Source organism: Panthera leo, chromosome C1 (genome assembly GCF_018350215.1).
Source record: "Panthera leo isolate Ple1 chromosome C1, P.leo_Ple1_pat1.1, whole genome shotgun sequence".
Taxonomy (NCBI): domain Eukaryota; kingdom Metazoa; phylum Chordata; class Mammalia; order Carnivora; family Felidae; genus Panthera; species Panthera leo.
Window position 1 is genome coordinate 34,921,802 of NC_056686.1, and position 23,322 is coordinate 34,945,123.

Consider the following 23,322-nt stretch of genomic DNA (forward strand, 5'->3'; position numbering starts at 1 on the left):
TCTGATCTTCAGGGCTACTGAGTTTGTCCCAGCTCCTGTACGGCGCTACGGTCTTCCTGCTCCCCACTCCACCTGCCTGTTACACACCTTGCAGCTTTCCTGAACCAGTGGCTTCCTGGTAGTGTGACGGACCCAGGCAGGCCTGCCACCTCTGCATCCTCAGCTCCCCATCTGGCTCAGGCTCCCCGACAGTGAGCACAGAGAAGCCTCTCTTGGTGAACTATTAAGTGGGATCTAGGCGGATGGTGCTTCATGCTGCAGGGCTTTGCCCTTCTGGGGCCTTGGGGTAGGGACATCATAGCCCCTGCCCCGGCCTGACCCTCCTTTCCGGCACCTCCCACAAAGCTCACCTTCCCTTCAAGAAGTCAAAGATCAACCCTGGGGTTCATCAGCAATCCCACCCTCCCCACTTTGATAACCCTACACAGCCTAACTGCCACAGAAATTAGCAGCCTCACTTACACTTGTCCAAACACAGCCGCTGCAAGACTCCTACAGAGACCTGTCCAGGCACTCCCACCCGCCAGGATCCTGGGATAAACAGACCACCACAGTCCCTGGGGTAGAGGCTGCTAAAATTCAATGGGGATTCTCTATTTGCGGGACCACGAAGTCCCAGAGGGCTGTAAGGGAGGTGAAGCAGAAGAGGACCCCACTCGTGGATATAGGTTGTGGGGAGGTGTCAGGCATTTATTTCTGGAGTAGGGGTAAGTTGGGTGGGTGTTGGGTGGGGAAGGAGCTCAGCAGTGGACACAGCTGCGCATGAAGTTGACACAGAGGCTTGTGTAGTAAGCAGGGTAGTCGCGGAGGTGGCTGACATGTGCAGATGACACAAAGTCCACAGAGCGCACCAGGACCCGGTGTGCCAGGCGTGCCTCCACCATGCGTTCCACATCCCTGGCCAGGACCACCTCGTCGGCCCTCGAGTAGAGGTAGAGCTCAGGCCAGCGAGAGGCTGCATCGAGTAGCCTGTCATAGAAGTGGGTGTGGAAGAGGGCAGTGAGTGGAGCGAGCAGGACATGGAACAGGACTGCCACCAGGGCGAAGGCCACCAGGAGCAGCAGGCGCAGCACAGCAGGCCGGTGCTCCAGGATGGCTGCCAGGGCCCGCAGAGCCCCCACCAGGTTGCTATCACCAGGACCGCTGTCAAAGATGGTGCCCACCACACGCAGGTGGCAGAAGCGCCGATGGGTCTGCAGGAGCTCCAGCACGTATCGGTACAGCATGACACCAGCATTGCTGAAGACATGGAAGAGCAGGGGCTCCTTCTCAATCTCGTAATCAAAGAGTAGCTCAAGTAGCTTCTGGGCCAAAACACGAAGTGAAGGGATGCCCAGGGACTCGGAGAAGAAGACCATGTGCCATGGGGCTGTGTATCGGATCACGATGCAGCCCTGGGGAGAGGAGAGAGGCCTGGTCGGTCCTCGGGGATGGGGGTAGGGGTAGGGGAGTACCGCTAGGTCAGAGATGTCCAGAAGCTCCAAATGCCAGAGGCCCACAGGCCTAGCAGTGTCCAGGCACCAGCTCACCATTCACAGATGCGGGTGCCTTCCAGAGTGGAAGGTACACTCAAGGCCCATTTATGGAATAATCACTTCATGCTGGCCAAGACCACTCAGCCTGGCACGGTACGTGAGGCTTGGAGCTCGCTTTGGAGACATCTAAGCTGACCAGAAGAAAGTCTCACTCTGGCCCACACCGTCTCCCTCCCAACCTCCCCCTTACACCCTCATCTGCTCAACTCTGACATATTTACGGCCTCACTGCTTGGCTACACCTTGCTGCAGTGACTCAGCTCAGCACTATCCCCACGCTCCCAGGCCCAAGGAGGACCATCCGACACCCCACCCCATAAAGACCCAACGCAGGAGCTATAGCCTGCAGGCCCCAGTCTTGACCACCAGAGGCCACTCGTGAGCTAGACCCCGCATCGTGTCAGTCTCTGGCCACTGCCACCTTCCAGCAGGGCCTTGAGAGCAGAGTCCATACTCTCTGGCACAGGAGCCTGGCACCCAAATCTATCTGGTTCCAAGGCCCGGAATCACTCCTCCCACTCGCCCTGAAATTCCAAATATAGTAAACACTGTTGTTCCTCAAATTCTAAAATCTGAGCCAAACTCTTAGGCTTCTGTACCTCGCAATGCCTGGGTCAAGTATGCCTCAAAATCTCCAGATAGATCCTCTTCTAGGTCAGTTAAAAAAGGCAGCCAAAGCCATGAGCCTGCATCCTAATCCCCTCTCGTTGTCCTGTTCCAGAGACAAAGGGCCCTTTGTCAGGGGAATCTGTTAGGTGGGCTCTGGGGTCATACAGGTCTGGATTCAATTCCTGGCACCACCTCTTAACAGCACGAGCAAAAAGAAGCCTCCTTCATCTTCCCAAGTCTGTGTTTCCAACTGTAAACTAGGATGACATCCATCTCACAGGGCTATGAAGATTGAATGACAAAATGCATCTCAAGTGCCCAAAACAGCACCTGGCACAAAGTAAACAGTAGCAGCAATCAGTAATGGTAGGAGTGATAATGAGAACATCATACGGCCACAGTACTTGAATGACCTATAGCTCAACGCAATGGTCGGCTGAAACAATCCTGCCATTAGCCCCCTAACTTCATCCCTCCCGCTGACTCCAATCTGACATCTGCCCCAACTCCTCCTGACTGTTCTTACCAAGGCCCTGGCATGCCTAAGCCCCCTTTCTGATACTCTGCAGAGGGGCTCACCAATGCCACCTGCCCCCTCAGGCTCTGGGAAACTTCACAAAGTGCTCTGTTCTGACTTCCCAGTGGGATGTGAAACGTCTTCCCCCCTATGCGACACACAGCATTGCCCACAAATGCAAACACACTCCCACATCACACCACCACACACGTGCAACTCCTAGGACTAAACAAAGCCCACCCACATCACCATCCCACAGAGGCAGACACACGCGGCACCCACCACTCACTCACGTGCACCTACCATACTATCTGTGAGTGCACAAAAAAGCAATAGCCAGCTGTACACACCCACAAGCACCCACACCACTGGCGGGGACACACTTGCCTGCTGCACTCCCTTCAAGAGTATACACACACACACACACACTCCCCTGCTGGAGGCGTCACATGCAGAACTACCTGGTGGTGCAGACACAAACAGCAACTCCTGTGAACACGCCATCTATGAGGATATGCACAGCATGTGCCCTCCAACTGCGTGTCACCTGTGAGCACACACACAGCGCACACAACCTCCACCCCCCGTGAAGGGCATGACATGCCAAGCCAAAATACAAGAGACCCGCTCGTGGGTCTGGGCCTCACTTCGAGGTTTCCCAGGTGCCTGGCATCTCTGCTGCCAACTCCCCAATCACATGCTCCTAGAAGTCCCTGCACATCAGATCCCAGTGTCCCCCTGCCCCTCCAGCCAAGCATTTCTCCATCTCTGTGCACACTCGGCCCCAGGGCCTTGTTGAGGGTCCCTGCCTCCCTCTCCTGTATTTTTAGTCTCTTCTCTCTAGATTCCTAGCAAACCAACCTCATTAAAAAAAAAATCCTCTGCAGTTTCATTGTGTCCCCTCTAACTCTATCCCACCCTCTCTCTCCACCTTCCTAGACGGTCTTTGACACCTTCCCTCTCCGCTTCACCCCTTCCCACTGGCTCCCCTACACTACTCTCACGAAGGTCGCCCATGCTCTCCCAAATGGTCAAACCCCATGATAGCTTTTAGCGCCCATCGTACTTTCCTTCCAGCACCTTTGGGATCACGCACTCACCCCACATTAGGTATAGAAATTACTTAAAAATAAAATCTTAAAAAATAAAATAAGGAGCGCTTGGGTGGATCAGTCAGTTGAGTGTCCAGCTCTTGATTTCAGCTCAGGTCATGATGCCAGGGTCATGAGATCAACCCCCACATGGTGCTCCATGCTCAGCATAGAGCCTGTTTAGGATTCTCTCTCTCTCTCTCTCTCTCTCTCTCTCTCTCCCTCTGCCCCTCTCCCCTACTCGTGCTCGCTCTCTCTCTAAAAAAGTTAATTAATTAAATAAGACCTTTAAAAAAATAAAAGAGCCTTAAGGAACAAAATAACTAGATGCCATGGGTGATCCTGGATTGGATCCTGGTTTGGGCAAATCAGCTATAAAAGACATTCTGGGGACTGCGGAAGAACCTGAATACAGACTGGGAACTAGAAGAGATAAAAACAGATTAACATGGGAAGGTGGGGATCATGATCTGAAAAAAGGCAAGATGCAAAATAGTGTAGTCAACAGATGTGGTTTAGGTAAAGAAAAGATACAGAGAAAAGCTGAAAGGATGGGCACTAACGAGCAGATAAAGGTCATCTCTATGTGTAGATGCAGTATTTTTCTTTTCTTTTAAATAATAAAGTATTAGAAGTATGGGTTTGGAAAATCTTTTTCTCCATACCCATCCTGTCCTGACCCCCTTCCTTTCCCAGACAACCCCTCCACCAGCTTGCCAACTCAACCCCACTGCCTTCCCTGGGATCTAACATCACCCCTCTGCTTAAATCCCCCCAGGACCCTCCCAGCCTCGTCTCTTGACACCTGCCCTTTCTTTCATTCTCTGTTCTGGCCACACTCACCTATTCCTATTCTTCCACCTGCCCTCAGGGATCTTAGTCCACTGGAGAAGCCAGACAAACCAGCCTGGCCCAGTGAGTGGAATTCAGAAGTAGCTAAAACTACCCACAGAGCAAGACCACTCATAAACAGCAATGCCTGAGGACCAGCCTTGTTGGTGGGGGAAGGCCTCAAGCTCAGAACTACATGTTTCCTCCAACCCTTCTCCCATTCCAGGGCCACCATCTACTTCATGCACAGTGCAGACAAAGGTCAGTGGAGAGAGGCTGAGGCAGGGGGCAGAGGGTACTGCCTGGCCTTTCTCCCAGGAGATTCCCCACTCCTCAGCCCAGGGCTTCCAGGTGGCACCTAGGGCTGTCCGCACTGGTGTCTCCCTGCTTTGGGAGGTCTGGGCGGAGGAAGACAGGGCCAGGCCAGAAGCCAAAGATGTGAAAGGGGCTTCCAAAACATAACCCAGCCCTCCTAAGCCTCTCTCCAGTTACCAGTAGCTCTATATCCAACTCTTGGGGTAGCTTAAGAAGAAGCAAGAACCTCCAGCCTGAATCACTTTTCCAAGAGGCCCTTCTACTATGGGAATGTGAAGGTCCATGGTCAACCTAAGACAGAAACTCACCTGGTCAGAAAAGGAGAAAATTCCCAGCACACTTGGCCCAGGCTTTTGCTGCCCATCAGGGCAACAACAGACTTGAGGTCTGGGCTGACTCCACAGCTGGGAGCACATCAGGGCTGGGCTGCTGTGGGGTTTGAGGAGGAGGAAGGGGAAGCAGGTCAGGGGGCTAAGGGAGACAGACCAGGCAACAGAGCTGGCAGCATCAAGAAGGGATAATCCTGCCAAAATGCCCATGACCCCAACATCTTCCTCACAGGCTGTTCTTCGTGCCATTCCCAGGCCTGCCACACTGCAGCCCAGGGATGAGGGCGGCCAAGGCTGAGTTCCCCACAGAGGGGCCACAGGGGGCAGCGCCCCAATGGGCTGGGTGTCCGCAAACCTGCAGTACTCACCCTTTTGTGGTAGATGGCGCTGTACTTGGCAAGGTTCTTGTCGGTGCAGCCACCCCAGCCCAAGAGAATCACCAAAGGCTGTCGTGTCCCCACCTCCTTCCCACCTTGGTTGGGGCTGTTCTCTGAAACACAGACACAGTGGGACTGTCAGCACCGAGCTGTCATGTGGGGTGAGGGTGACTGGCCAGTCCAGAGCCAGCACCACTCTAGCTGTAGGCAGGGAACCAACAGGTGCCAGACCTAGGCATCCTGCCAGCCCCTGGGCCTCTGATTCCCACGGGGCTCGCTCCTCTGTCCTGCCTCAAGTGGCATTTAAGCCTCTTAGGAGGCACTACAGGGTCACTGGAAAAACCCACAAGAGGGCACCTTTCTTTAGTAACTCAAAGACATAGCCCAGGTGAGAAAAGTAAGTGAGGACTTTCTCCATGCAATTTCACCTTCTAATCCAGATGTCAGCAAATTACAAGTCATGGGCCAATTGTGACACGTGGTCTGTTTTTATATAAACCGCAGGCTAAAAATGATTGTTGTTATATTTTTAAATAGTTTAAAAAATAAAAAGAGAATCGTATTTTGTGACATATGACTTATATGAAATTCAAATTTGGCTGTCCACAATAAAGTTTTATTGGAACACAGCCATACTCATTTACTTAGTGTATGTAGCTGCTTTCTTGCTAAAACAGCAGAGCTGAGTAGTTGCAACAGAGATCGTGTGGTTCACAAAGCCTAAAATACCTACTGGCCCTTTACAGAAAAAGTTTGTCAGCCCTGTTCTAATTTCACGAGCACATGGAAGAAGAGGATTTTTTAAGTACAGTTCACGCCCAACGCGGAGCTTGAACTCACAACCTCTTGAGCTCAAGACCTGAGCTAAGATCAAGAGTCAAACATTTAACCGACTGAACCACCCAGGAGCCCCAGGAAGAAGAGGATCTTAAAAGGAGAAATGGCTAGGACAGCACCAACAGGGAGGTGAAGCAGACTGATTCTGAGGGCCCATGCCAATCCACCCATCCTGTCCTGCCAGAGAATAATAATCGCCAATATTTATTGAGATTTAACCCTCCTAACAACACTAGGAGGCATATTATTGCAGATGAGGAAACTGAGGCACAAAGTGCTTAAGTAACTGGTCTAAGGTCACACTGGAAGTACACAGCTGGCAATGTGGCCCTTGCTCCCCATCCTAACTAAGCCACTTGAGACCTCCTGTGCCACGAGCACCACCCACAACTAGAAGCATGTCTCCTTCGGTGATATGCTAAGGCACAAAGCCAGCTGTTTCTTTTACGGCTGCTTTCAAAGAGGCCTCCCTGCAACCTTGTTGGTCAGACCTCATCTCATTCCCCCTGCTAAGCCAGCACCCGCCCAGTCAGGGGGACTTTCGTGCGGGGACTGTCTGTTACTAGCTATCTGCCCTCCCAAAAGGGCCAGGGTGTGCCCTTCCAAGTATCAAGCCACTTGGCAATACTCAGCTGCCACCTCGAGATTTATGGATGCCAGCGGTGACCCGGCAACAGTAAATTTCAAGGCTAGTTAAGAGGATGGTAAATATAAATCACTAACCTTTGGACAAAAGGAAGACAACAATTTCCTGTGGAAATTAATGTGATTGAAAAGTTCAATGTGCCTGCTCTCCAGCAGTGGTGACTCTGGCCTTCAGAGATTAACTACCCGCCCCCATGGGGATCCCAGGCTGGGTCGCAACTCAGCCTGGAGCAGGAGCTGCCAGCGCCTCAGTCCCTTCTGATGCCTGCCAGCGCTCCCAGGCTCCCCTGATGCTGGCCTGACCTCTGATAAGGGAGAAGGTCCTACACCAGGCCACTCCAAAAATTCTCACCACCTTTCCCAGCCTGGTGTCCCCACCCCCTGCCAGGGCAGCTCTTCGACTGCCCTGGCCCTTCTGGTGGAGAAGCCATATCTGGGGAGGACTTGCTGGGGATGACTCCCCATGAAGCTCAGGCTACAGCAGTCTCAGGGGTAGCAATCAACAGCCACCCATTTGGATATGCCTTTGAATCTCTGAGACCCAGGAACTAGATGTCTGAGACCTGCCCCAGGGAGGCCCCCTTACCTCTGTGCAACTGTCTGAGCATAGGCTCCCCTCCCCCAGCCTATAGCGGTCCCCTCCTAGGCCACCACCAAGACACCAGCAAAGGGCCTTGGCATTTATCTCAAATACAGAGAGGGCAGCCATGGGATGTCACACCCCCTGGTGGCCTCCTGAAGTTAAGGCCAGCCCCCACCAGTGGCACTGGTGCATTCCCAGTTGGACAAGGTTCAAACAGCCTCTCCTGGGCCTCTGACCTGCCCCCTCCCAAAGCTGGATGTGAAACTCCATTCTGCTCCACCAGGTTTTACAGGTTCCCTTGGCTTCACCAACTCAAGTAGAGATGACCCTTCCCCTAGATAGGCATTTCCATGAAGAAGCTCTCAGAATACGGACACCCTGAACACACTGCCTACGGCCAGAGCCCAGCCTTTCCGTACTACTCCTAATGGGAGGCAACTGGCCCCTCCACTCAAGCCAGGCCCTCGAGGCTGCCCCTGAGCCACAGGTGCCCTTCCTGTCTGCAGGCATGCCCACTCCCCCGGCACAATCTCCTCCTGTGACCCATTCCTAACTGGAGCCTTCACCCTGACCTCCTCCCACCAGAGCCATGGTGCCCCTTCTGATTCTATATTTCAAGTGCTACAACCCAGAGAGGTCCAAGGTGCTTTGGCAACATGGCTGAGAGTGACGGAGACTGGGAAAGATCTCCCGAAGGAAGACACATTTGTTGTGCTGGCCCTGAGGCCCGTTAGGAGCTGCCAGGTGGAGAGAGGGCATGAGGCTTTGGAGATGCTGCAGTTGGTCTGAGGCCCAGCAAGCAGTCCTGGGGGGTGGGGGGGGGGGAGGGCTAGAAGCCTGGGTGAGGAGAAGCAGTGGTTGGGAGAGCTGCCAGGAGCAGGTCCGGGGGCCCAATCCTGCAAGGCCTTTCAAGCCATGCACACGAGTTGGGATTTTATTCCACAGCAGTAGAGAACAAATGATGATCCTGGAATTAGGGAAGTGGCACAATCCAATCTGTATTAATAACTCGCACAATTATATAATGTCTATCTCTCCCTTTAGCTGGCAGGCTCTGTGAAGGGGGGCACTGAGTGTGTCGTGTTTATCCCCACATCCCCCAGTGCCCAGCCCTGTAGCTGGCCCATTCAGGCACTCGGGAGACACGTGCTGGAATGAACATGTGGCTGCAAAGTGAAGGATGGATCCAAGGAGAAAGAGCTGGCATTCTTCTTGTTACCCATTGCCCTTTCCAGAGTAATAAAAGTAATTGTTATGGCTATTGTTATTTATTGCCACATCCAGATCATGATTCCTCCATCCTCCTATAAAAGCCCCTGTTCCTTTTATGCTCATTCCACTGGCCGTATCACCCTCTCCCCGCCGTGGCTGCTGCCCCCAGGGCCAAGACTCAAGCACTGGCTCCATCTCTCATTTATACTCCAGGACTTCCCATGACCCTGCAGAGGCAATCAAATCCACCTTGTTCCTAAACCATCACAGACCTCTCTGAATTCCACATCTCCCTCCAGCTCCTACCTCCCCCCCTTTCCCATCACAAAGAAAAACAATAATGATAACAGGAAAAGAGCATTATATGTCAAGCACTCTCTAAGCACTTTATTATCAACTCATTTAATCTTTACAACAATCCCATGAACAATGTACTGTTACTATTCTCATTTCACTGATGGAAAACTAAGCCACAAAGATAATAAATGACTTGCTCAGGGTTACACAATAATCAGTGAAACTAGAATCCAAACCCAAGTGGTCTAGAGACCAGCTTGTCACCACGATCCCAGCCGGCACCCTGGGTAAGAAAATCCAAGCCCCCAGTCTGTTTGTCTGTCTGTATTTATTTATTTGGTTCTTTATGTTTGAGAGAACACAAGCAGGGAAGGGGCAGAGAAAGGGGCACAGAGGATCCAAAGCGGGCTCGGCGCTGACAGCAGTAAGCCTGATGTGGGGCTTGAACTCACAAACCACGAGATCATGACCTGAGCCAAAGTCAGACGGTCAACTGACTGAGCCACCCAGGTGCCCCCCAATCCCCTAGCCTTAACCAAATCTCTATTACCTCAGCTCCAAACGTGTACACATAGCTCCCTCTGTACATCAACAGATCCAATGCTGACCTCTTCCACCTGCTTCTCCTCAGGGACTGGCTACCCCAACCAGAACCCCAACATATGGGGCTTCATTTGGTCCTGCAATCATCCTAGAAGTTAGTTACTAATGTCCCCATTTTACAGATGGGAAAACTAAAACACAGAAGAGCAAGTCCCTCTCCCCAAGAACATGGAGCCAAGAAGTGGCAGAGTCAACGTCCATCTCTCTGGACCACCATGCCACCCTGCCCCGCCCCGCTCCAGGACCTTGCACATGCTCCTCATTCCCCAGCCCGGGATGCTGATGCTCCATGTTCATGCTTTGCTAATGCCCACTCCACTTGCTGAGTCAGCTCACTGTTTGCTTCCAGGAAGTCTCCCTTGATGTCTTCCTCAACCCCTTTTCATCCTCCACCCCAAATCACCAGACTGGTTAGATGCCCCTCTTCTGTTCTGTCACAGCACCTGTCATCACCGTGCCACCACACTTATCACACTGCATGGGCAGTGCTCATTAGGAACAGACAGAGGCTGCTGTAACGTGCAAGGCAAGAGATGGCAGAAGCCTGAACCAGAACAGTGGAAGCCAGGTGGGAGGGCAGAGGGAAATGACAGGGACAAGAGCAATTTTGGAACCTGTATCAAAAGTCTCAAAAACATTCGATCTTTGACATAGCAACTCCACTTCTAAGAAAGAAAAGTGTTTAATCATATGAAAATACTCAATAATACCTTAAGAAAATCAGAAACATTAACGTAGGAGCTAAAACTATAGAAAACACAGGAGTCAATTTTTGTGGCCTTGCGCTAGGCAATGGTTTCTCGGACATGTACAAAAGTACAAGGAATAAAAGAAAAAAAAATAGATAAATTGGGACTTCATCCAAATTAAAAACATGTGTACTTCAAAGGGCACTATCGGGGCGCCTGGGTGGCTCAGTCGGTTAAGCGGCTGACTTCGGCTCAGGTCATGATCTCGCGGTCCGTGAGTTGGAGCCCTGCGTCAGGCTCTGTGCTGACAGCTCAGAGCCTGGAGCCTGTTTCAGATTCTGTGTCTCCCTCTCTCTGACCCTCCCCCATTCATGCTCTGTCTCTCTCTGTCTCAAAAATAAATAAACATTAAAAAAAAAATTCAAAGGGCACTATCAAAGAAGTGAAAATAACAAGGGATGCTTGGGTGGCCCAGTCGGTTAAGCATCTGACTCTTGATTTCGGCTCAGGTCATAATCTCACAGTTCATGAATTCAGCCCTACAGCGGGCTCTGTGCTGACAGTGCAGGGCCTGCTTGGGATTCTCTCTCCCTCTCTCACTGCCCCACCCCTACTCACTCTCACTCTCTCAAGAAATAATAAATCAACATTTTTAAGTGAAAATCAAAGCCCCAGAATGGGAGAAAATATTTGCAAATCATATATCTGATAGGGGAATTGTATCCGGCATATACAAGAAAACTCTTACAACTCAACAATAAAAAGACAACCCAATTAAGATGGGCAAAGGATTTGCAGGGTGCCTGTGTGGCTCAATCAGTTAAGCAACCGACTCTTGATTTCAGCTCAGGTCACGATCTCACGGTTGTGAGATCAAGTCCCCTGTCTGGCTCCCCACTGGGCGTGGAGCCTGCTTAAGATTCTCTCTCCCTCTCCCTCTGCCCCTGCCCCACTCATATATGCATGCACGTGTGCACATTCTCCCTCTCTCTCTTTCTCTCTCTCTCAAGGTAAATAATTAAATAATTTGATATCTCCATACAATGAAATACTATTTGGTCATAAAAAGCAATGAAGTATTGATACAGGCTACAAGTCATGGATGAACCTTGAAAATATATGCTAAGTGAAAGAAGCCAGACATGAAAGACTATATATTGTATGATTCCATTTATATGAAATGTCCAGAATAGGTAAATCCATAGAGAAGTAAATTAGTAGTTGCCAGGAGCTAAAGGAAGGGGGGAATGAGGAGGGACTACTAATAGGTATAGGGTGTCTTTTGAGGTGATGAAAATGTTCTGGAGTTAGTGGTGATGGCTGCACAATTCTGTGAATATACTCAAACCCAATGAATTGTACATCTTCAAAGGGTGAGTTTTATGGTATGTGAATTATATCTCAATAATGCTATTATTTTTAAAAATTAATAGTAATAGGGATGCCTGACTGGCTCAGTCAGTAGACCATGCAATTCTTGATCTTAAGGTTGTAAGTTTGAGCCTCACATTGGGTGTAGAGATTACTTGAAAAAAAAATTTTTTTAATTAATAGTACATTAAGTGAAAAAGCAAGTTGAAAAGCAGCATATACAACAGAATACACACACACACACACACACACACACACACACACACACACACACACACATATTTGTGCATAGAAAAAAACACATCAAGGGGCACCTGGGTGGCTCAATTGGTTAAGTGACCAACTTCAGCACAGGTCATGATATCATGGTTCATGAGTTTGAGCCCCGTGTCAGGCTCTGTGCTGACAGCTCAGAGCCTGGAACCTGCTTCAGATTCTTTGTCTCCTCTCTCTGCCCCTCCCCAGCTCACGCTCGTGCTCGCTCTCTCTCTCTCTCTCTCTCTCCCTCTCAAAAAATAAATAAATATTTAAAAAAAATTTAAAGAAAACAGAAAAAACACATCAAATATTAATAGCAATTATTTCTGGGATTAGAGGCAAATGGTTTTTCCTGATATTTTTTACCCATTTTCTAAAATCAGTATGTATCACTTTTGCAATGAGAGTTAAAATGTTACTTTAGCCCAGGGGCCCCTGGGTGGCTCAGTCAGTTAAGCGTCTCTGACTTCAGCTCAGGTCATGATCTCACGGTTTGTGGGCTCAAGCCCCACATCAGGCTCTGGCCTGCTTCAAAGTCTGTGTCTCCCTCTCTCTCTCTGTCCCTCCCCTGCTTGTGCTCTCTCTCTCAAAAATAAATAAATGACCACTAAAAAAATGTTACTTTAGCCTCTTGGCAAAGGCAGAAGTATTCTTTTCAACCCTGGCACTTCTTGAGCACCCACAAAACAATTTAATCTCACAGGCTCCCTGTCCTCTGGAACTCAACAAAACAACACTGACACCAATAATACAAGAATTACAAATATATATATTGTACAACAGTCCAAGTGATAAAATTAAAGCATAAATTAGATTGTGTCTATCCCAGGGGCATGTGGAGAAGACAAAGGAAAGGCTGATGAGGCATAAGGGTCTGTGACACAATATGTGCTTTTTCTCTGTAAGCCAGAATCAAAAGGCAAAGAACCTGTTTTCTTTTTAAAATGCAAAGAACAAAAGATCCTTGGTTTCTTCTGCTTCCTCAGAAATACCTTCTAAATTCTCACAGTCCTGATATATATTTTTTAAAGAAACCGTACCCCAACATGGGACTCGAACTCATGACCCCAAGATCAAGAATCACATAACAGGGGTGCCTGGGTGGCTCAGTCAGTTAAGCATCCAACTCTTGATTTCGGCTCAAGTCATGATCTCACGGTTTGTGGGATCGAGGCCCACATAGGGCTCTGCACTGACAGCTCAGAGCCTGCTTGAGATTCTCTCTTGCTTCCTCTGCCCCCTCCCCACTTGCATGTGTTCTCTCTCTCCAAAAAAAAAATAATAATAATAATAATTAATTTTTTAAAAAAGAGTACTTACTATATAAAATCATATCTGAATTCAAGAGAGAAAGACAAACCAAGAAACAAACTCTTAACTATAGAGAACAAACTGATGGTTGCCAGAGGGGAGGTGGCTGGGGGGATGGGGGAACTAGGTGATGGGGATTAAGGAGGGCACATGTCCTGATGAGCACCAGGTGTTGTATGGAATTGCTGAATCACTATATTGTACACCTGAAACTGTATGTTGTTTTGTACATACGTACATATGTATGTATTGTACACCATAACACTGTATGTTAACTAACTAGAATTAAAATAAAAACTTTAAAAAAAATACAAATAAAACCTTATCTGAGTTCAAATCTGTGGCTCTGCCACAAATAACTGTGAAACAGACCTTCAGCAAGTTCTCTAAACTTCAATTTCCTTATCTGTGAAATGGGGCTAATAATACAAAGATTAAATATAATAATGACGATAGAGGGCTTAGCATGGTAGCTGGCACAAAGAAAGAGTTCAATAAATCAAAGATACTATCCCTTCACGAGGAGCACATGCTTACTGTAGAAAAGGAGAAAATGAATATCTAATAAAAATGGAATCAGTTTTGTAATCTGCTTTCTTCCATTTAGCAATATATTGTGAACATCTCTCCCTGTCAGTTTATATTTTTCTACACCACTCTTTTTAGTGGCTACAGAGCGACTGTAGAATATTTCATAATTTGTGGTGAACAATCTCCCATTATTGGACATGATATTTCCAATTTTTGCTGTTATAAAAAGACTTTATTGGACACCTCTTTCTTTCTGTGTGTGTCCTTAATTGTTTTCTAGAAATGGAACTGTATTCAAACAACACTTACTAACGGCAACTGAAATCTGCATGCACTAGCTTAGGAGTGGAGCTCCAGAGTTGAAAGCTGGGATAACTTGGGGTAAGATACTTGAGTTCCCCCAGGTTTCTGTTCCTCATTTGTAAATCGGCGTAAGAGCACCCCCTGCTTCACAAGGTGGTTGTGATTAATAAAATCATGAGAAGTGCTCCTGGCAGGCCTGGCACGCGAGCAGGACATGGTCAACAGTGTAAGTACAACAGCAACCCTGGAGACCTCAGAGAAGGGAAGCTTGTAAAGGTCTGGAGTTCAAATCCAGAGCCTAGCACAGCACCTGGTACAGAGCAGACAAATTAGAAAGGGTTTTATGAATGTGTGAAAGAGACTATGATTCAAAAAATATAGGCATACCTTGGAGATATTGCAGGCTCATTTCCAGACAACCCCAATAAAGCAAATGTCACAATTAAGTGAGTCAAGTGAATTTTTTGGTTTCTCAGTCCATACAAAAGTTGTGTTTATACTATACTGTAGTCTAGTAAGTGTGCACTAACATTATGTCTAAAAAAAAACAATGTACATACCTTAATTTAAAAATACTTTATTGCTGGGGCACCTGGCTGGCTCAGTTGTAGAGCATGTGACCCTTGATCTCAGGGCCGTGGGTTCGAGCCCCACATTGGGGGTACAGGTTACTTTTAAAAAATAAATAAAATCTTTAAGAATACATTATTGCTAAAAAATGCTAACCATCATCTGAAATCTGAGCTTTCAGTGAATCATAATCTTTTCGATGGTGGAGGGTCTTGCCTCAGAGTTTATGGCTGCTGACTGGTCAGGGTGGTGGTTGCTGAAGGCTGAGGTGGCTGTGGCAATTTCCTAAAATAAGACAAGGAAGTTTGCTGCATCTGTTGATGCTTCCTTTCACGAAAGACTTCTCTGTAGCATGCAATGCTGTTTGATGGCATTTTACCTCACAAGGGAACTTCTTTCAGAATTGAAGCCAATCCTCTCATACCCTGACACTGCTTTACCAACTCAGTTTATGTGATATCCTAAATCCTTTGTTGTCATTTCAACAATCTTCACAGTATCTTCACCAGGAGGAGATTCCATCCCAAGAAACCACTTTCTTTGCTCTTCCATAACAAGCAACTCCTCATCTGTTCAGGTTTTATCAGTGAGATTGCAGCCATTCAGTCACACCTTCAGGCTCCACCTGTAATTCTAGTTCTCTTGCTCTTTCTTTCTCTTGTTCTAGTTCTCTTGCGCAGTTACTTCCTCCACTGAAGTCTTGAACCCCTCAAAGTCATCCATGAGGGTTGGAATCAACTTCTTCCCAAGTCCTGTTAATGTTGCTATTTTGACCTTTTCCCATGAATCACAAATATTCTTAATGGCATCTAGAATGGTGAATTGTTTCTAGAAGATTTTCAATTTACTTTGCCCAGATCCATCAGAGGAATCACTGTCTGTGGCAACTATAAACTTACTAACTGCATTTCTTAAATAATGGTATGTGAAAGTTGAAATTACTCCTTGATCTATGAGCTACAGAATAGATGTTGTGTTATCAAGTCATGAAAACAATATCAATCTCATTGTACATCTCCATCAGAGCTCTTGGGTAACCAGGTACATTGTCAATGAGCAGTAATATTTTGAAAAGAATCTTTTTTTCTGAGCAGCAGGTCTCTACAGTGAGCTTAGACTATCAGTAAACCATGTTGTAAACAGATGTGCTGTCATCCAGGCTTTGTTAAATTTACAAAGCACAGGAAGAGTAGACTCATCATAATTCTTAAGGGTCCTAGAATTTTTGGAATGGTAAATGAGCATTGGCTTCAACCTAAAGTCACCGGCCGCCTTAGCCTCCAACAAAAGTCAGCCTGTCCTTGGAAGCTTTGAGGCTAGGCACTGACTTCTCTGTAGCTATGGGAGTCCAAAATGGTATCTTCTTCCAATATAAGGCTGTTTCATCTACATTGAAAATCTGTTGTTTAGTGTAGCCACCTTCATTAATTATCTTAGCCAAGTCTTCTGGATGACTTTGCTGTGGCTTCTACATCAGTACTTGCTGCTTCCCCTTACACTTTGATGTTATGGAGATGGATTCTTTCCTCAAAACTCATGAACCTGCCTCTGCTAGCTTCAAACTTTTCTTCTGCAGCTTTCTCACCTCGCTCAGCCTTCACAGAATTGAAGAGAGTTAGTATCTTGCTCTGGATTAGGCTTTGGCTTAAGGGAGTGTTGTGGCTGGTTTAACCTTCTATTCAGACCACTCAAACTTTCTCTGTATCCACAATAAGGCTGTTTTCTTATCATTCATGTGTTCACTGGAGTAGCGCGTTTCATTTCCTTCAAGAACTTTTCCTTTGCATTCATAACTTGGTTGTTTGGCTTATGCCAAACATAGTGTTCGGCCTATCCCAGCTTTCCACATTGTCCTTCCTTAATAAGCTTAATAATTTCTAGCTTTTGATTTAAAGTGAGAGTCTCGTAACTCTTCCTTTCACTTGAACGCTTAGAGGCCACTGTAGGGTTATTAACTGGCCTAATTTCAATAATGTGTCTCAGGGAATAAGAAGGCCCAAAGGGAGGGAGAGAGAAGGTGGAATGGTGGTCAGTAGAGCAGTTGAACACGCACAACATTCATCTTATATAGGTGGGGTCTGTGGAGCCCCCAAACAATTACAATAGTAACATCAAAGATCACTGATCACAGATCACCAAAACTATATATAATAATGATGAAAATTTTGAAATATTATGAGAATTGGGGCACCTGGGTGGCTCAGTCAGTTAAGCATTTGACTTCAGCTCAGGTCATGATCTCATGGTGTGTGGGTTCAAGCCCCGTGTCAGGCTCTGTGCTGACAGCGCAGAGCCTGGAGCCTGCTTCGAATTCTGTGTCTCCCCCTCTCTCTGTCCCTCCCCTGCTCACACTCTGTATCTCTGTCTCTCAATAATAAATGGACGTTTAAAAAATTTTTTGAAATATTATGGGAATTGCCAAAATGCAACACAGACACAAAGTGAGCAAATGCTGTTGGCAAAATGGAACCCAGAGACTTGCTTGATGCAAGGTTGCAGCAAACCTTCAATCTGTAAAAAAAAAAAAAAAAAAAAAAACCCACATCTGCAAAGGGTAATAAAGCAAAGCAATAATAAATAAGACAGGGTATGTCTGTAAATAAACTCCCCTGTTCAAAAAAAAAAAAAAAAAATGCCTTTAGGAGGCCGGCAGGCAAGGAGAGGATCAAGTCCCAACTCAGTCTTCACCTGGGCCTCCAAGGCCTCTCTGGTGTGACAGCTCAGGCCACCTCAGGCCTCTCCAGCGCTCTTACTTCCACACTCCCTTTGCTCACCATCGGCTCTGTGAAGCTTTCGGTCACCTTGGGCCACTGTTCTCCAGGAAGCCACCTCAATGCCTGGAGCCCACCATGGTGTTCAAAACCACTCCAGACTGTTTCCCAGGGCCAGTGAAAGCTTCCTGAGGGTTAATTGGCCATTCTTGGGACACACTTTTTTTTTTTTTTTTTTTTGCTAGTGCTGACATAAGACCAGGTTCACAGTAAAGCCTAGGCTTACAATACACCCGTCACTTCCCCTCTCTGTGACCTCCGAAGGCCTTCCTTGTACTCTAAGATGAGCCCTTGTCCAGACCCTGTGAACCAATCATTTCTGAAAATGTTTACTGAACATGAGAGCAATATAGTGCTCCCAGCAAGCCGAGGGGGGGCCCTGGGGCAGGACTTGGCTGACCATTCTCTGGCTGGGAGGAGGGGCAGCATAGCCTCGGCCTGGAATGTCAAGAGCATCTCTGGCTCAGGCCCACAGAGCTGCCAAGTGACTCCATTCAGCCTAGTTGGCACCTCATCCTTGCCAGCCCCTAACAACAGTGAGCAAAACCGTCAAAAGCACTATGACAGGGATCCCTGCTACGAGAACCAGAGAACAGAACCTTCTCCAAGGAAACGAGATAGGAGCAGAGTATTAGGAGGGGGAGGGGATCACTGGTCAGAGAACCAGGATGCAGGGAGACACCAGGGCAAGGGAGCAGCTTCAGCAAAGGACCGGGCGGACTATCCTCCCAGCATGGGCAACCACAGACACTGGCTGGTGGGATTCCCGGCAGAAGGATCCTGGGCTGCCCAGCCTGGGCTCTGAACAACTGCAGGTGTGCAGCTGCCTTCTAGCTAACTGATATGCCAGTAGCAGCTGCTCGCCTGTCACTCACCGCAGTGCCAGGCACTGCAGTTTTGATGTTTAAATACAGGGAAAAGATATTCTGGAAACCAAATATAACTGTCCTATACACTTCTCCACCACTAAACAATAACTGCAAAAGAAAGACAATCTCCAGGATCCCCACAGAGTATCCCTGTGTGAAGCCATGTCGGCCTGGAAAGAGCTCTCTGCAGACAGATTCAGGGGATCATGGTGCTGTGACCTCCTTTTGCGGTCCCACGTTCCAGCTCAGCTCTAGGGCATGCACTCTAAGAGGGAAAAGCATGATGAACTGAAGCCAATCCAGAGGGGCCATCAGAAGGAGGAGGTTCTTAGGACCACATCAGAGGAGTGACAGCTGAAGGCCCTACAGGTATTTCTCTAGGAGAAGAGAGATGTGAGGAAGGCATGAGCTGACCTCTTTTTTTTTTTTCTAAGTGTTTATTTTTGAGAGAGAGAGAGGGAGAGAGAGAGAGCGCCTGAGTAGGGCAGGGTCAGAGAGAGAGGGGGACAGAGGATTTGAAGCAGGCCCTGCACCGACAGCAGAGAGCCTGATGTGGGGCTCAAACTCACAAACCATGAGATCATGACCTGAGCCAAAGTCGGATGCTCAATCGATTAAGCCACCCAAGCAACCCCTGAGCTGACCTCTTGAAGACAGAGAAAGAGAGACTACCTTGCTGTGTTGTACCCACCACGACCCTCGAGCCCTGCAGTTATCACATCATTGTGAAACCACCTGCTTATAAACCCTCACTCCTCCCCCAAACCACAGCTCCCTGAATGGAGCCTTTGCCTGAGTCACTTCTGAGGCACCAATAACTAACCCGTGGCCAGGACACAACAAATGCTGAACTGAAAGCAGAAATGACAGGAAGGCCTGTTGTGGCTCAAGAAAGGGAAGTGCTTTCTAACAATCCCAGTTACCGACAGCAGTCCAGGATGTTTGAGAGGAAGCATCCTATCAGGGAAGGGTCTTGAAGCAACAGAACACCCTCATGCTAGTAGAAGGACGCAGTACTAAATGGCCCCCTAGGACCCAGCTTCCTCAAGCAGTGAGGGGAGCCACAAATAGAGGAAACACACAGACATGCCAGGCACACACACCCAGTCCCTACCTTGTAAGCCCTCACAATTTCATGATGCAGACACTATTACAATTCCCATTTTACAGTGGAGGAATCTGAGGCCAAGGAAGGCTCAGTCACTTGCCAAAGCCATAGAACCAGCAGGAGGTAGAAGTGAACTGTGAACCAAGACCAGCAGGCTGCCCACCTGGGCTGAGGGAGAACACCTGCCCTACCACGGCAGCTCTACCCCTTCTCGTGGCTGGTGGCTCTCCAAGGGCAATAATATTAACTGGCTTCACCTCCCCCTGATGCCAAAACCTTTCAAAAGCATTTTTACATCTGTAAGCTCAAGAGCCCTATGCCAACATACCCAGCTCTAAGGAAATACATCTGGTCTAGAGCCATCTGTCCTGTAGGAGCCTAGCGGCTGCCCTCTCCTCCTAGACCCCAACCAAGTAAAACAGATGCCATGGGAGGGGATGGGAAGGCTCTCCTGAAGGAGGCAACATCTGAGCTAAGCCTTCAATGATGAAACGGACAAGGACAAGGGAGGGGTGGTGTGGGGCAGCAGAGGGGAAAGGGCATTCCAGACAGAGGAAACAGCAGAAGCAAAGGCAGAGAAGCAAGAAGTGTGTGGAGAATCACAAGCAGTTTGTGTTGCCAGAACATAAAACTTAAATTGAACAGTGGAAGGACACAGTGATCTAAGTGATAAGCAGGGGCTGATAAACTACGAAGGACTTTGAATGCCACGTTAAGGACCCTGGACTTGATTTATCCTGAGGGCAGTAAGGAGCCACTGAAGGGTTTTAGGCAGACCAGTGATAAAAGCAAACCTCTACATTAAGAAAGATCACTGTGGTAACCATACAAGAGGCTGAGCTGCTGGCAGTGAGACTGGAGGGCGGAAAGGCCATGTGAACTAATGCAGGGAGAGACATGCTGGGCTCAGTACTTCAAGCCTCCTCTCTTAAAATTCCCAATCGAGGCCAGACTTTCCATTCTCTGGGGCCCCAATTCAACTCTCACTGCAAGGATCCAGGCCTGCTCTACAGGCTACTCATTTTGTGGAGCCTCCCACACACCACTCTTTAATGATATGACTCTAGGGAGGAGTAATGCTAATCACTATACTTACTTCATGCCAGACACTATGCTGGGTCCTTTACACAAATTACCTCAGTTGTGTAACCAACAGCCCTGGGAGGGAGGTTACTATCGGTAGCCTCATTTTGCACATGAGGAAACTGCCAAAGGTCACCCAACTACAAAAAGGGAGGATCTGAACCGACTTCTACCTGACAGCAGAGACTGCTCGGTTAGCCACTGTGAAGGACAGTGGGAGGGATGAGTCCTGTGTCCCGGGCTTCTGCAAGGACCCCCGGGGGAAACAGTGGGTGGAAAATAACGGGTGGGTCCTCCAGCCACAACCACCGAAGAGAGGCTGGAAGTGGGAAGCCTGACCCCAAACAAACGAATCAGGACAACCCCTGTCCTAGGCAGCTCTCAGCTGCGAGAGAAAAGAGGGCACAGACCGGAGATCTCCAACCGAAAAGACAGAAAAATCCCTCAACAAAGCCCAGGCCGCAGGGAAGGGGCGGGGCTCGGACCCGGAGACGACTCCGGGGGCGGGGATTGTACAGGGGCGGGGCTCTGTGGGCCCGACAAAGTCTAGGACCTGCGGGACCCCGTGAGGGGGCGGGTCGCGAGAGGGCGGTGCCGCGAGAGGGGAGGAGCCACAGCTATGCTTGCGACCCACAGACTCGCTCGGTTACCTCCCCACAATTGGACCCAACCGTCGTTCCATACCCTGGCTCCAGCAGGGCTGATCCGGGATCTCGATGGTGTAGTCCAGCTCAGACGAGGCCATGGTGAAGGCGCCAGCACTCAGCACGGGCCTCCGCCGGAACTCCCGCTCGCGCGCCCGCGCCTCACCCGCAGCCTCTCGGGCACCGCCCAATCACCACCCACCTCTCCCGTCGCTGCCCAATCCCTGAGCCGCGCTCTGTGACCTCCCGTCCTAGCAACCGCCGAGTCTCTCTCGGAGCCTCTCGCCGCACCCCACCAGTAGGCCCTAGCAACCATGCCCCGCCCCGTCTATCTCTGCTTCTCAGCCATTGGCTGGATCTCCTGATCTGGGTCCGCTATTGGTCAGCCGGGACGCCAGTCGGAAAGAGGCCCCACCCTCCAGTGTAGGTAAGAGGGTCTGCGGGAGATTTGCGGTATTCTGGAAATGGGAAGGTTTTCCTTCTCGGTCGTGTCTTGTCCTACGAGGTGGACGGCAGTGCCCTTTGACTTACATCATCTCCTACCTCTACCATCCTTTACCAGACGCAGCTCCGAGGGCTGGAGGTAGAAAACCGTACAAAACGGCCTAGGACGCGTGCCGGCCATCCTCTACCCAGTGGGTTCAGGCATATTCTGGCTGGTGGGGTGAGTGGTAGACAGGGGAGTGGTGTCTTAAGGGGGAGACTCTAGAGAATGCTCTGTTCATGGGGGGCACAAAGGAGCTAGCGAGTACAGTTTTCTTGCATTTATTCATGCATTTAACAAATATTTATTGAGCACCTGTTATGTAGGTGGGCTCTAGGGAGGATTAAGCTTTTGGCCCTGACTTCCATACATCTTAAAAGGAGAGGGAAAAAAACCATGCATGAACCAACTGTAATTCTGTGTGAGGGATAAATACTACAGAAGGGTAGGCCCTAAGGATTTTAGGGGCTCAGAAAGTATTGAAGGGACATTTATGGCAATGGGGATGTCTCTTGAGCTGGGCCTTGAAAGACTGTGGAGATAGGGAAGACAAAAGACTCCTTCCTCAAAGAGAGGAAACTGAGGGGTGAGTGCCAGAAATCTTGAGCATCTTCTGGCCAGAGGAGATACTAATGTGAAAACCTTGGAAGAACAGTTAGGTCCCAATCCTGGAGGGTCTTTGATGCCACACTCAGCTCTGAGCTTATAGGTAGATGGTAAAAATTTTCCAGTGTGTTTTATAGCCACAAGCACAAGAGTTCAGACTTTATCCTGAGGACAGTGGGGAGTCATTGAAGGGCTTTAAACAACAGAGTAACAATCAGATTTGTGTTTTAGAAAGATCAATGCAGAGAATGAATTGGGGATTGGGAGAAGGAGGGAGACCAGTTAGGAAGTTGTTTCAGTAATGGGAAAAGATTATGGTGGCCTAAAGAATGAAGAGGAGGGGATGGATTCCTTAGACACTTGTGAGCTAAAAAGAACCAGACCTGGTGCTTGATGGGGCAAGTAGAAGTGAAGAATGACTTCTAAATTCCTGGCTGGAGCACACAGAAAGAAGAGATAGCAAAGTTTTTAGGAGAGGGTAAGTTTTGGGACTGATGAGTCCAGTGGGACATCCAAGTGGAAGTGTTGAGGCAGCAGTGAAATATGCCTGACTGGAGCTTGCAAGATTTCTAGTTTAGACTAGAAATCGAAATGTGGTGGTCTGTAGTGCCTTGTAGACATCAGCCACACGGGTGGATGGATTTGTTGGGCTTTCCAGACAGTATATACAGGAGTAAGAAGAGAAGAAGGCCTAGGACATAGTCCTGAGAAGCCCCTGAGTCTGAGGGTCTGCAAGGGAGGATGAACTTGCAAAGTCAATGGAGATGAAGTATCCTAAATGGTAAAATAATCAGTGGTAGAACGTGCTGTTTGAGAAGCCAAGGCAGGAAAGTGTTGAAGGCTGATGACTAATCAAGTAAAATAAAGTCTGAAAAAATCCACTGGATTTAGAAACAAGGAAGTCGTTGGTGGCCTTTGCAAACGCAGTTTCAGTGGAAGTGAT

General features: G+C 48.6%; 1 protein-coding gene across 1 annotated transcript; it reads right to left on the reverse strand.

Annotated features, from left to right (window-relative positions):
• Positions 1-663: 663 nt before the first annotated feature.
• On the reverse strand, positions 664-21,492 carry TMEM53 (transmembrane protein 53). Its single transcript, XM_042950780.1, has 3 exons — positions 21,330-21,492; positions 5,596-5,717; positions 664-1,394 (listed from the first exon to the last, which is right to left on the reverse strand). The coding sequence occupies exons 1-3, from the start codon at positions 21,388-21,390 to the stop codon at positions 741-743; spliced, it is 837 nt and encodes a 278-aa protein (XP_042806714.1). The 5' UTR covers positions 21,391-21,492; the 3' UTR covers positions 664-740.
• Positions 21,493-23,322: the final 1,830 nt, after the last annotated feature.